At 39.2% G+C, this 12,333-nt stretch overlaps 2 protein-coding genes across 6 annotated transcripts in view; one reads left to right on the forward strand and one right to left on the reverse strand.

Moving 5' to 3' along the window:
* The window catches only part of afap1l2 (actin filament associated protein 1-like 2), a 55,064-nt gene that overhangs the window by 23,183 nt on the left and 19,548 nt on the right, over positions 1–12,333 (forward strand). For 3 of the 5 annotated variants that reach the window (XM_016661893.1, XM_007574267.2, XM_016661895.1), the window contains exons 3-4: positions 2,910–2,975; positions 6,346–6,440. In XM_016661893.1, coding sequence (XP_016517379.1) covers positions 2,910–2,975; positions 6,346–6,440 — 161 coding nt within the window. The remainder of the gene's footprint in view (positions 1–2,909; positions 2,976–6,345; positions 6,441–12,333) is intronic. The other 2 variants (XM_016661894.1, XM_007574270.2) reach the window with 1 other exon arrangement.
* On the reverse strand, positions 6,456–9,797 carry LOC103153371 (kelch repeat and BTB domain-containing protein 13). Its single transcript, XM_007574266.2, has one exon. It carries the CDS (start codon positions 9,197–9,199, stop codon positions 7,688–7,690), a length of 1,512 nt encoding a protein of 503 aa, XP_007574328.1. The 5' UTR covers positions 9,200–9,797; the 3' UTR covers positions 6,456–7,687.

Consider the following 12,333-nt stretch of genomic DNA (forward strand, 5'->3'; position numbering starts at 1 on the left):
ATTTGTACCGTCAATGTGGCCCATTGAGGGGGGCCAATATGCTGAAGTGGCCCTCGGTGAAATTGAGTTTGACACCCCTGCTCTACTAGGACTACGCAAACCCAAAATGAAACGCATCTCAATCTACATCAACATCTGACATCTGCTACTACAGTCTAAGAGAAATCTTCTATGTCTGATGCCTTTTAGCGATTGCATTAAATCAATCAACCAGATTCCAAATTCAATTCAAATTCAATTACAAAATACTTTATTAATCCCAAAGGGAAATTAAATGTTGTTGTAACTCATTAATTCTTCAAAGAGTTATTGTAAATCGTCATGGCTACTGGCAGGAAGGATCTCCTGTAGCGGTCTGTATTCCAGTAAATCTGAAGAAGCCTCTGACTGAAGATACTCTGCTTTCCCAAGACAGTCTCATGAAGAGGATGATATTATTTGCTGTTCATACTGAGGATTTTTCTTCTTATAGACCAGTGGTGTCCAAAGTCAGTCCTGGAGGGCCGGGAACCAGCATGTTTTAGTTCTCTCCCTGGTTTAACACACCTGGAGGCAATGATGGCTCGTTAGAGAACATTGACATGCTGAAAAGGTTGTTTCTACCAGCAGGGAAAGAACTAAAACATGCAGAATGCCGGCCCTCCAGTACCAACTTTGGGCACCCCTGCGTATAGAAAGTGAGTTTTTCCTCTCCACTGTCACCACATGCTTGCGCAAGGATTTTGACTTACTGTAAACTTGGATAAAATGTCTTGGATTTATTGGATGGGTGACTTTTAACCAGTTCTTTCTAAATGACAGCTGATTGCACTATTTTATAATTCCAACTGAACTGGACTATCAGTTTGATAGAACTCAATTTCTATGTAATGTGTATGCCTACCTTGAGATTATATTTATTATGATTAGGAAATATATGACTAAGGGGAATTTAATTATAAGTTTTTGACTGTTGGAGGCTCCTGAAACTGTCAGATGACACCGTAGCGCCATTTGTTATGCCATCTGCTTCCTGATCTACATAAAACAACTCCTTACAAATCACATCAGTGATGTTGCATAAATCACATAAGCACATTATTTCCAAATCAGGTCTTAATCCTATTTTTGACAGTAAATGCCTTATTTAACTACATACACTGAAAAAAACATTACATCGTTGTTGATGTTAACTTAATATTCAATCCACCTTCAAGCTTCATCTTTGCTTGAAATAATCCAAACTTGTTTTTATGAGTGTTTTTAACAGATCAAGTTCAATAGTTACATATCAAAATTAGTCAACAATCCTCCAAACTTCAAAGATGGGAGTGGCACAAAGCTCTATCTGTGCAAGCGAGGAGGTCTCTGACTAATGTTTGATGAATGCTTACCCCGGTAAGAGTGGGTGTCAGTAGTGATCCCATCTGCCTGCACAATGGTCTGATTGTTGGGATGGAGCACCCTCTTAAATCCTGAACTTTGGACAAACATCCTCAACGTTTGTTTGGCACAAAACTGAGATTAGATTTTCCCACATTTACTAGGAATCTCAACGTACAGTTGCTTAAAAAAAAGCAAAGATTGTACTTAGTATCTTGCAATGCAGTTGAAACCAGAGGTTTACATACTCTGACTAAACTCCTCTTATTTTAGATCAACTTAGATTACCAACATTAGTTTTCTTTGCTAAATGGCACAATAATGACAGAGAAGATCAGATATAATTATTGTCTTTTAAATTAGAATTGTACACACAGAATGTTTTCTCTTTTTTTTAATAACGAGGGAACTTCTTCGAGGCACGCCTGTGGAAGTATTCACAAGCCATGCCTTCAACACACTTTCTTGTTTCACAGAATGGGAACGTCCAAAGAAATCAGCCTGGAAATCGGTTGTGGAGCCACACTGGTCTGGCTCTCCCTTGGGATCCATTTCTAGATGCTTGACGATGCCATGTTCATGTGTTAAAATGATTAAATGCAAGTTTAGACTTGATGGGAATGTCCAAACATCATGTCACTCAGGAAGGAGACGGGTTCTGTGTCCCAGAGAGGAACGTATTTTGGTCCAAAATGTGCAAATGAAACCAAACAATAGCCAAAACCTGGTGATGATGCTAGCCTAAAGTGCTAAAGATACAGAGAAAACACCAGAAAAATTCAGTTTTTGTCTGTTTGTAGTTTACATTATTACCATGCAGCTACAAAATGAACACATGTGGAACACTTTTTAGAGATGTTCTAATGTTTTCAGTGACACAATAACCAAAATTTCTGATAGTTACTTCAAAACATAGACATTCAGAACCAGACCAGTTTGTCTTGAATGCCTGAAATGTTCTGTTGTCTTTTCACTTGAAATGTTCACATATTTAGAAAAAACAAACGCTTAATTCAGTTATTTTATGGCTATGAATAGCTCAGTTAAAGAAACTGTGAACCGGGTCCAGACATCCTATGCTGGAGCGTATTTGCCAGACTTGTGTAGTTTACTGAATGTTGGGGACTTTTCCCTGTGAAATCCGGATGTCAGGGTTTTAAGGAAAGCACTGAGCAAATATGCTTACATGAATCTGGGTCTTAATCTGTCGAATCAAAATGTTTGACTTTGACTCTTCTTTAAAACCGGCATGGATTACATACAATAACTAGGAATAAATGGTTCAAAACTGTACAGATATTTTTGTTTTTGATATTTTTGTTTTTATTGTTGTGTCTTGCTTTAAGTATTCTGAAATGTGTGGCAATTTACTTTTCATCTGAACAGTGACCTTATTTTCTGGTTCTTTTTTTCCATCTGTTTGTCTTTACAATGTTCCTTTCATCAAACCGCTCATGTTTTTGTTAGGTTGGAAACTTGTGTGGTCTGAGATGATCTTCCCACCTGTGAAACTGTTAACCGCGTTTTGTTGTTGTTGTTTTACGCAGGTGGTGATGAGGAATACATCTACATGAACAAAGTGGTTGTTTCTGGAAAAGGCAAAGACGACAAAGGTAAGAGATGTGAAATGATTTGTCGCTAAAAGGTGACAAATCACGGGGAAGAATTCAATCTTATTTTTATTTTCATTGAGAAAATGAGCAGAACTTTGCAACATATGAAAAGATTGCATTATAAAGCACAGAAAAATGCTGCCTATTTATGCAGACTTGTGATGACCGTTTAAATGGTGAAGCCATTCTTTCTATCACAACTGTAGTAATCTAACAATTGATGCCATGCATGCATTACAGAACAGATCAAACAACTTAAAAGCATTTATTTAAACCTGCTAGCTTGGTTAGCATTTGATGATCTTCTGTGTTGCATAAGACTACATTTCATAAAGTCGTCATCTAGAGCTGTGATGACCAGTTACATTGAAATGTTTCAGATAATCATAAAAATCAGTTAATAAAACAAAAGTAAATTCAAAGTAGAGTATTCAAACGAGGATTTTATTTTTTTCAAACAGAACGGTGTAAAAAGGTACATGTTAAGTCATGACATTAACTGTGCTAAAGCAACATTTTTGGAATGCTGTATTCACTTGCCACACTTTACTGACCTGTAGATGCAGGAAATCACTTCAGTAGAACCTTTCTGACGACATGAAGTAGGCTTCATCACTTTAAGCTGACACATCAAATTACAGAACCGATAAGAAGCAAACTAACTGAAATCTGTCAAGCTGGAAATGCTCACAAGGCATTTGTAAAGCTTTGGTGCTACTCCAAACCACACAGTGCTATTTTCCAAAACACATGAATCACTGGTGAACCTACTCAGGAATTTCTGGACTACCAAAGTTACTCCCAAGTACATCAGCGACTCATCCAAGGGGTCACAAAAGAACCGACAACATCTGAAGTTCTGATATTGTCATTTGCCTATGTTAAGTTTAGTGTTAATGATTCAACAATAAGAAAGATATTGAGAGTTCAAGAGCCAGACCCATGCCTGACCACAAAGGTCAGGATCGCATTTGGCAAAAATAAAAAATAAAAAAAATAAAACCTCTTAATAATTTCCAAGATTTTTGGGACAATACTCTGTCTGGACGACCTGCTGACAATTCTGGAGGAGAATCAGTTTGTGACCAAATCACACCAGTAAAATCACTTCTAAAGTGTTCAAAAATATAAAATAGTAAAGAGTGACATAAAAAGTAAAAAATAAAAAAAAAATTGGCGCAATTTTTCACAGCACTGAATAAGAAGCAGTATTATAGTGTTTCGTTCAGAGTTTTGTATATTTTTTTGAGTTTTAGACTTCACTTATCTTTTTGTTTTTTGACCTTACTTTATCAAATTCATCTTGTTGAATGTTTGTGACAAAGCTTTAAAAGAAAAGCTCTCACCTGAAGGACTCTTAGTTGTAATGTTTGTGTGTTATTGTTTGGTCTAACCGGTGCACACAAACGACATTATCACATCTCAAGCTTAATTTAGAGTCAAATGAATAACTGAAAAGATAAGCTGCTGCAAGCAGAGGTGCACCCTCACCCGTCCTCCTCCCACGCACCATTTCCTGTCTGCTTCTTCGAAGTCTCCTCACCATCTGAGTCGGACCTGTTTTGTTTGGACAGCGATGAAGAATGTGGTTTTAGCAAGAAGCAGATATAACACTTGTATTCAACGGCAGCACTAGAAAAGCCACAAGTTTTCTTCCACAGAACTGATGGAACGCTGAGATGTGAGAATAGAGCTTTCATAATGAGCAGACGCGTGTTTTAATCTAAAAATCTTCAAATGCCCATGAGAAAGAAAGGGGCTAAGCGGGGCAGTAAGTAATGCAACTTAACTTGGCGTCTTTGAAGCTCAACTGTTGATGTCAGAGGAGAATGGCAGACTGGTTTAAGATAATACGGCGGCAACTGTATCTCAAACACCCATTCATTACCACCAAAGAATGCAAAATACTTGTATTCCTGAACATATGACATGTTGAACCTTGAAGTAGAGAGGCTACAGCAGCAGAACATTATTCCAGGTACCACTCATGTAGAATAATAACTGGAAACTGAGGCTACAATTTGCACAGACTCACTGAACTTAGACAACAAGAATTAGGACAAACATTTCCCGATCTGATGGACCGGGCAACATTCAGATGCTAGGCTGGGAATTTGTTGTGAAAAACATAAAAGTAAGGATTCTTCGTGCTTTGTGTCAAAACTTCAAGCTATTGGTGGCCATTAAATGATATTTCCATCATTAATTTAAACACTACAACCCACCTAATTATTGTTGCATGTCAGAATATTCCAAAATCCCTGAGGAATGTGTCCATATTGTTTAATCAACAGCAAAAAGAATTAAGACAAAAGAGGATTTCAAACTTTTACTAGAAGATGTACCTAATAAAGTGTCCAGTGAATGACTTCCTGTGCCAGTCACACTTTGAGATGGCTGCAGCTTCTCATGAATCCCTGCAGTGTTAGAAACTGTAATAATCGAGGCTTTTATCCATCAACATCAAACCAAAGTTATCAGTGAAACTTATCATTAATATTGAAATTTAACGAACACATTTACTACAATAATCGTCCACTTAAAATAAATTCCACATGGCAAAAACATGCAACTTTTAAAACCACAGATGAAGGGAGTGTTGGGTTACTTCTCTTCTAACTTCCTGCTTCAGATAGCTGTGCTGCAGTGTTCCTGCTAGCTTTTTCATAAATGGAGTGAATGGAGATCAGGTCTTTGCAGTTATTTTATTATTTTCTTTTCAATAACAGCTGCTGCGTATGATGAGTTGACGACGGGTTATATCGCTATGTCCTGCAGCCACCAATAGGGGGCGTCTACTTCTAAAGGCATCAGTTACTTCATAAATTAAAGAAATGGGTAGGAATCAAGGTGTAAAAATGGCTTAGCCTCACATATTGTCATCTTAAATGTAGACTGCAACCTTATATTAACTATAAACTGTATCATAAAGATATTTACGGTATTAATTTAAGCTCTGGAAATATTCTAATTTTTTTATAAAGCTTAGAGGTGCAATAGAATAGCAAGTTGGCAGGGCTGGTCACCAGTCGATTTCAGTACTTCTGAACAGTTTTCTGGTAGTGAAATTGATCCGATCATGCAAAATGCTTCTACATGTGGTTTTTTTTATTCGGTATCTGTGATTGAACAAAGAAGGTTCTGTTCTCAAAGGACTTCCAGAAAGCATTAGTTCATAGGAGAGTAGTGAAACATCTGGAGATTGAGTGCTTGATAAAAAAAATAGACTGAGTCTACATTTGCATAATGCTCAAGTTATTTGATTTCCCACAGGTTTTTAAAATTAAAATAATCAATATAAGCACAAGATTTGAGATAATACGTACTAATCTTCTTCTTTTTTTTCCCTTCCTTCTGTGCATCTGTGTAGCAGATGACCATTTGGACGCCTTTGTCAATGGAAAAGCAGCAAAATTTGTCCCAGTGCCACAGAAGAACCTTCCTGACCTACCACCACCCAGAACAGTAAGTTATTGCCAGTTGTTCCCGTTCCATCACAGAAAAGAATTATGAGATTTTAAACTTTGCAGATAACAGTGACATCCAGAAACTGAATTTAAATCAAAGGGAAGGGTCGGTGAAAATCATTAAATTCTCAGGTTTGTGAAATGAGTTCAGTGGTATTTGATATTTGACATGTTGACATTAAATGTCTTGCAAAAGTTTTGCACACCCCTTGAAATGTCGTAACATTAAAACTACAAACTTCCTTATATTTTGTTGCCATTTATTAGGAGTAGAATAACAAAAGCAGTGCATAATTAGAAAGTAAATAAAAAAGGATACATGTTTGTCTTTTGCAATTTGGTGGGTTGTCTTCTATGTGTGAAAATTTAGAGTTTGATGTTTGTTTCAGTTCATCTTTAGCTCAGACTCAGTCACATGGCACTATTGGTCTCACTGCCTGTTTTATTATGTATGATACTGTTTGCACTAAGCACATAATGGAAACACTGAATTCTCTTGTACATTTGGCAGTTTTGATCAGTTGAATTCAGTAGTTGAGGAAGACTGTCAGTGAACAGAGTTTCAACTTGTGTCATAGATTCTCAGTTAGATTTAGATCTGGACTTTAACTAGGCAATTCTAACACATATCATGATTTTAATTTGAAAATGAAGTGTAATCTTCCACTTGAGTTATTAAGTATTTTTTATTGTAACTTTACAAGCAGTAACAACGTTCAAGGTCTGTAAATACTCTTGCAAGGCATTGTAATAATAGACATTACTATCACTAATATAATGCAAACCTAATGATATTTGCTTTTATTTAACTGAAACAGACAAGGAAAAAAATTCTAGACTGTTTACAAGCCTATAAGTCACAGAAACAAGCGACCGCACACTAAAGCAGCAATTGCTCATGAGTGTGTGAGTGTTAGGCCTTTGTGTTGACCGGGAAATTACTGGTCCCTGAATTGGCCCAGTGCGACTCCGGGAAAATGGCAGAGAATGAGAGGCTCAGAGCATCCCATCAACCCCTTTGAACTTTACACACACAGACACAGCGGCCTTTCCTGATCTAAACCACAGAAGCAGCTGTTGCTAATCAGAGCAAATCTTTGGTGTCAGCACATCTTTGTGTGTATGTGTTGTGTATGTGAGTAAGTGAATGTGTGAAGAGTATTTATCTGTTAAAAATGTCCAGAAGTATTCCAATTTTTTTTTATCTCTTAGACTTTTAATCATTCTATCTCAGTTGGAGTAACTTCACATCTGTTGTATAACATCCACAAATCTTTCTGAAATGTCTGGCAAAGCGATTTCTCTTTGTCTCTCATCCACATCCAGTTCTGGTGTAACTGGTCCGGTCTTGGGGAGTCTAAGCAGACAAGTCCATAGTGAACCACTCTTTGGGAATCCCTTCATCTGTCTGTGGGGTTTCCATCCATTTGCCGTGATGGTGTATTCAAGAGTCAACATGTGCTTCACTGTGAACGCAGAGTCCCCTCTTGTCACCGCGGTGAACAGCGACCCTTTGCTGTTTATGTAATGTCCGGGCATGGCGGTCCACTGGCCAGTCGTAATGTTGTAGCAGTCCATCAGGCAGCGCAGGAAGTCATCGCAAGGCCCGTTCCTCATCACATACAAATTGTCCCTGTGGGCCACCATACAGTGGCCGTAGCTTTGTGGTCTGATCATGGTGGTGGTGAGACTCCACTTGTCTTTTAGTGGCATGTACTCATAGATATCTGTAGTGTCGGGGGGTTTCCAGAAGCAAACAAACATTCGCTGACGAGCAACAGCACAAGCGGCTGATGCTACAGGTCTGGGTGCATGTTGGATAAACGTCCACTCTCCCTTTGCTGCGTCGTACTTCTCTGCTGTAGAAATTATCTGTTTTTGAGCTTCTCCACCAATGGCGTATAGGCGCCCCTCATGCCCAAGCAGCGTAAAGTCGTATCTTGGTTGCTGTGGACCTGGAAGAGTTGTCCATATCCCTGAATCTGGATTGTAGCAGAAGCTTCTGTCCACTGTGTCTTTGCCATAGCCGTAAATTCCCCCAACAATGTACAGCCGATTGTCAAGCACGGCCACCCCAGCCCTGGAGGTACTGCAAAGAATTGGCAGGTTTGTCAGATGCTTCCACTCCCCTTCCTTTTCATCAAGAAAGCAAACAACCCTGAAAGAGTCCTGCAGCAGCTCCATTGATGGCGTATGGGTCCCTATGGCAATATAACTAGCAGGAGAGAGCGTTTGAGAGTATTTGAGCAGCTCTTCAGGAATTGTGTCTTCTGCTGCTTCCTTGAGGTCATCAAAAGCATCACAGAGAAAGAGAGCAGCGTTCTGAAACAGTCTGTGCACTCCGAAGATGGAAGCCGCGTGGTAAAGCAAGAGGCAGTTATCCGAGTCTATGATGTCGCAAAGATGCCGAGTCAAAGTGGGGATCTGCAGGAAAGCAGCGCACTCTACGGCTTCAACAAGCTCTTCTGGGTCCCTGATGGGGGGGTTCTCATCCCTGCAGACGGCAAGCGCAATAAGGAAACCTCTTGCGTGCACGCCTCCTCTCAGATATAGCTCCTCTTCCTGGCTTTCTTTCATCCCTGAGTGAAAGAGAGCTCGGAAATAGTCGCTGTGCCTTACAAGAAACCCACGGTTAAGATGGAACCAGCTTTCCTCCACTCTCACTCTCACCCAGTCTGCCTCTGCTTCCTCCAGATCAACAGTTGGATTCTCGGCTTTAATATCCTGGCTGATTCCCAGGCTCCCAGGCGCTTCCATGATCGTTCAAACAAAGACCTCATCTTTCTAAAACAGGCCCCAAGTAATTATTTGGTGCATGACTTGAGTGTAGATTAGCCATTTTCCCCTCTAACACTACATGAGTTTAAGTATGAGCTGAACTGTGTCCCGCCTGCCTGGTCTGAAAATAGCTTAGGCTATAGATAGCTACTGTGTCACTTGCAGGCATTGGGCAGGATAGAGAAACCGTCAACATGCACTATGAGTTGTGTTGCTGTTTGGAACTACAGTGCAAAAGTATGAACTGTATTGGGATTTTATTGATTTATTTAGAAGGTGGAAAAGTAAGGAAAACAGATTTTTTTATAACAAATTAAAATCTGCCAAGCAACTCAGTATTTTGTAGAGGCAGTTTTTGCTAAAATTACTTCTGCGAGTCTTTGGTGGCGACAGTGGTAGGAGTTTGTTCCATAATTGGTGGGTTGCTGGTTCGATCCCCGCTTTGTCCGTCTCTGACGTTGTCATTGAGCAACATCTGTTGTGTCCTTGGATAAGTCGCCTCGCCTGCTGGTGGTGGTCAGAGGCGCCGGCATATGGCAGCCGCTATACAATTACAGACCATTTACCATTTGCTCAGTCATATTGTCTGTAAACAGTCATTTTCAAGTTCTGGCACAACGTTCTTGGTGATTTAGGTCTGGACTTTGACTAGACTGTTTTAAACATGGTTTGATCTAAGTCATGATACTTCCAATCAGTGTTTGGAAGCCTCTGAGAATTTTCTTCTAGGATTGTCTTGTTTTCAGCTCCATGCATCTTCCCATTAAAAGGCCTGTTACAATAAATAATGAATCAATTAATTGCATGATAAATTAAAAGAAACTCATTTTCATTCGCTTGACTTATCGTTTTTCTCTTTTTACCAAAAACTGAATGATAGAAGTGTTCACTCTGATGCTTTTGTCTCAACTTGCCCTTCTTTTGAAAGATAATTTTGTTTACAGAGGCTTCCTTATTCATTGTATTTGTTGTTTTCTTTATTTATTTTGGATATTTAACATGTCTTCCAGTTCCAATTTAATGTTCACTGGAATTTAAAGGTTATTGATGCTTGGCAATGTCTTCTTGCATTATTGTGTCATTGTTAACAATAATATTATCGTTTATCACAATAAGTTCTGGGGCAATTTATCGTCTAGCAAAATTTATCGTGGCAGGCCTACGACCATTAATTCTGACGAGCTTCCCTGTCCCTGCTGAATCATCCCCACAGCATGATGCTGCTACCACCATGTTTCATAAAGGGGATGGGTATTTATTGTGAGGGGCAGTGGCTTCATCTGATCTGAGCACCTTCTTCCACATGTTTGCCATATCTTGAATCAGGACTTCTTTTCTCCTCTTTCTTTTGATTGTCCTGGGTTTTATTTAGGCGTATCAGTGTAAAGGGGGTCATGTCACACTTTCCAAATTTGTATTTCTAAAAACAAAAAATGTTAGAAACAAAAAATGTTGCAAACTCCCCTCATGTATAATGTTTTTCTGGTCAGTCACATAAAGTCCCAGATATCCACAAACGCATATGTTTGTGGTTGTAGCATGAAAAAAAATTGTGAAAAAGCAATAAACTACTATTTACTTTAACAAAGTGCTGAATTGGTCATAGTTGTGCATCCTTTTAAATCTAATTTGTTTTGTTGTTAAGTCTGACCATTGTGGATTTCCTGTAATTAAGCATCATTTTTGGTCGGCTGTAAGAAAAGTTTATCTTTTGCAATTCGGAAAACATCCCTCTTTCCGAGGAGTCAAAACAGGAGATGAATGCAGAACATACACAGACTGACTTATGAGGTTTTCTTCACTTTACTGCTCTTGGAAAGCTGAGCTGCACTTTTCTATTTTAACTTTAACAGGAAGTGATGAGAGTGGCAGAAAAGTGTAGGATTTCTGAGAGCTAGAGTTTTTCCTGATCATTTTCATCACCAAGCCTCTGATCTGCTCTGAGTGCCCTACAGGCCCTCAGCTCCTCTGGGTCTCTGTGTTTGCACGTGTTTTTGCTGCGGCAGATTTTTGGCATGGGAACCAGGGATTTTCCATGTTCCTCAGAGTGTTCGTTTTTTGGGCTCTTTTTCCCACTCTCCCCTCAAAGCCCCTCCACCACACCCATCTTCCTCCCCTCCTTTCTCTCTCTCTTTGTTATTTATGCCCCAACTCCTCGATCCATCCCGTCTCGTCTGTGTTTCTGTGGTGAGGATGTGTGCATGTCTGAGTGTGAGACAGAGACAGAAGTGAAAGCAACAAAAAAAGTAGTTGGCATGTGTCCTTTTTTCTCTTTTTTGTGTGTGTGTGTCTTTTTCAACATTCCAGTTGGCCTTCACCCACACAACCAGGAGATTTAGTTTTTGTGAAGATGACAGAAATGGAGAGAGAAGAAGGGAAAACAGATAGAGATAACAGTGGGTGGGCGGTGTGGATGGGGGGCTGCTGCTGCCGCTGCTGCTGCTGCTGCTCTGGAATGCTTGTCGTTCTTTTTTTGTTTTTTTGTTTTAATTAATAACAGATGCCTTCACTGCTCTGTGTAATCTATTTTGCAGTCTCATTAAGGGGATGTTTCTTCAAGGGAGGGCAAAAAGCATTTAGACCCCTAATCTGAAACAGGAATTTCTAACTTAGTGCTTAGATGAGCTGTTTCTGTAAAATTCTGGGTAAGTTTCTGACTAACCTAACCCACCCAGATCCTCTTCTGAACAACCAGAGTGGGCTTGGACGTTCCTGTTATTGGACTTTTTTTAAAAGAGTTCCCTCAGTTAGTTGGGTATTTTTACTGTTACTTTTATTTACTCCATTGCCACTTTGATGAAAAGAAAACATCCATCTCAATCATGAGGTAGCTAAGTCATAGTAATAATTTTATTAGGAAAAAAAAATCCCAATAAAACTAATAAAACTTATTTCTTATTGAGTCCAAGGTTTGCACCATTTACATCACTGGATGATGACAGGGGACCACCGCCTATTGCTTTTCTGTGGAACATAATTCAAATTAATGTGGGAAATTTGTCTATTTATGTATTTTATCAAAAGACGGAGGATTTCCGTTTCTGCTGTAGTACTAAGACAGTTTTCACTCTGCCTATTAAAGCATGTTTGGTATTTGAATTATTAGAATAAGC

The sequence above is a fragment of the Poecilia formosa genome, unplaced genomic scaffold (assembly GCF_000485575.1).
Source record: "Poecilia formosa unplaced genomic scaffold, Poecilia_formosa-5.1.2 Scaffold348, whole genome shotgun sequence".
Lineage (NCBI taxonomy): Eukaryota > Metazoa > Chordata > Actinopteri > Cyprinodontiformes > Poeciliidae > Poecilia > Poecilia formosa.

Coding starts and splice junctions, on each gene's coding strand:
- LOC103153371 (XM_007574266.2), bottom strand. CDS start 9,199: ATGGAAGCGCCTGGGAGCCTGGGAATCAGCCAGGATATTAAAGCCGAG.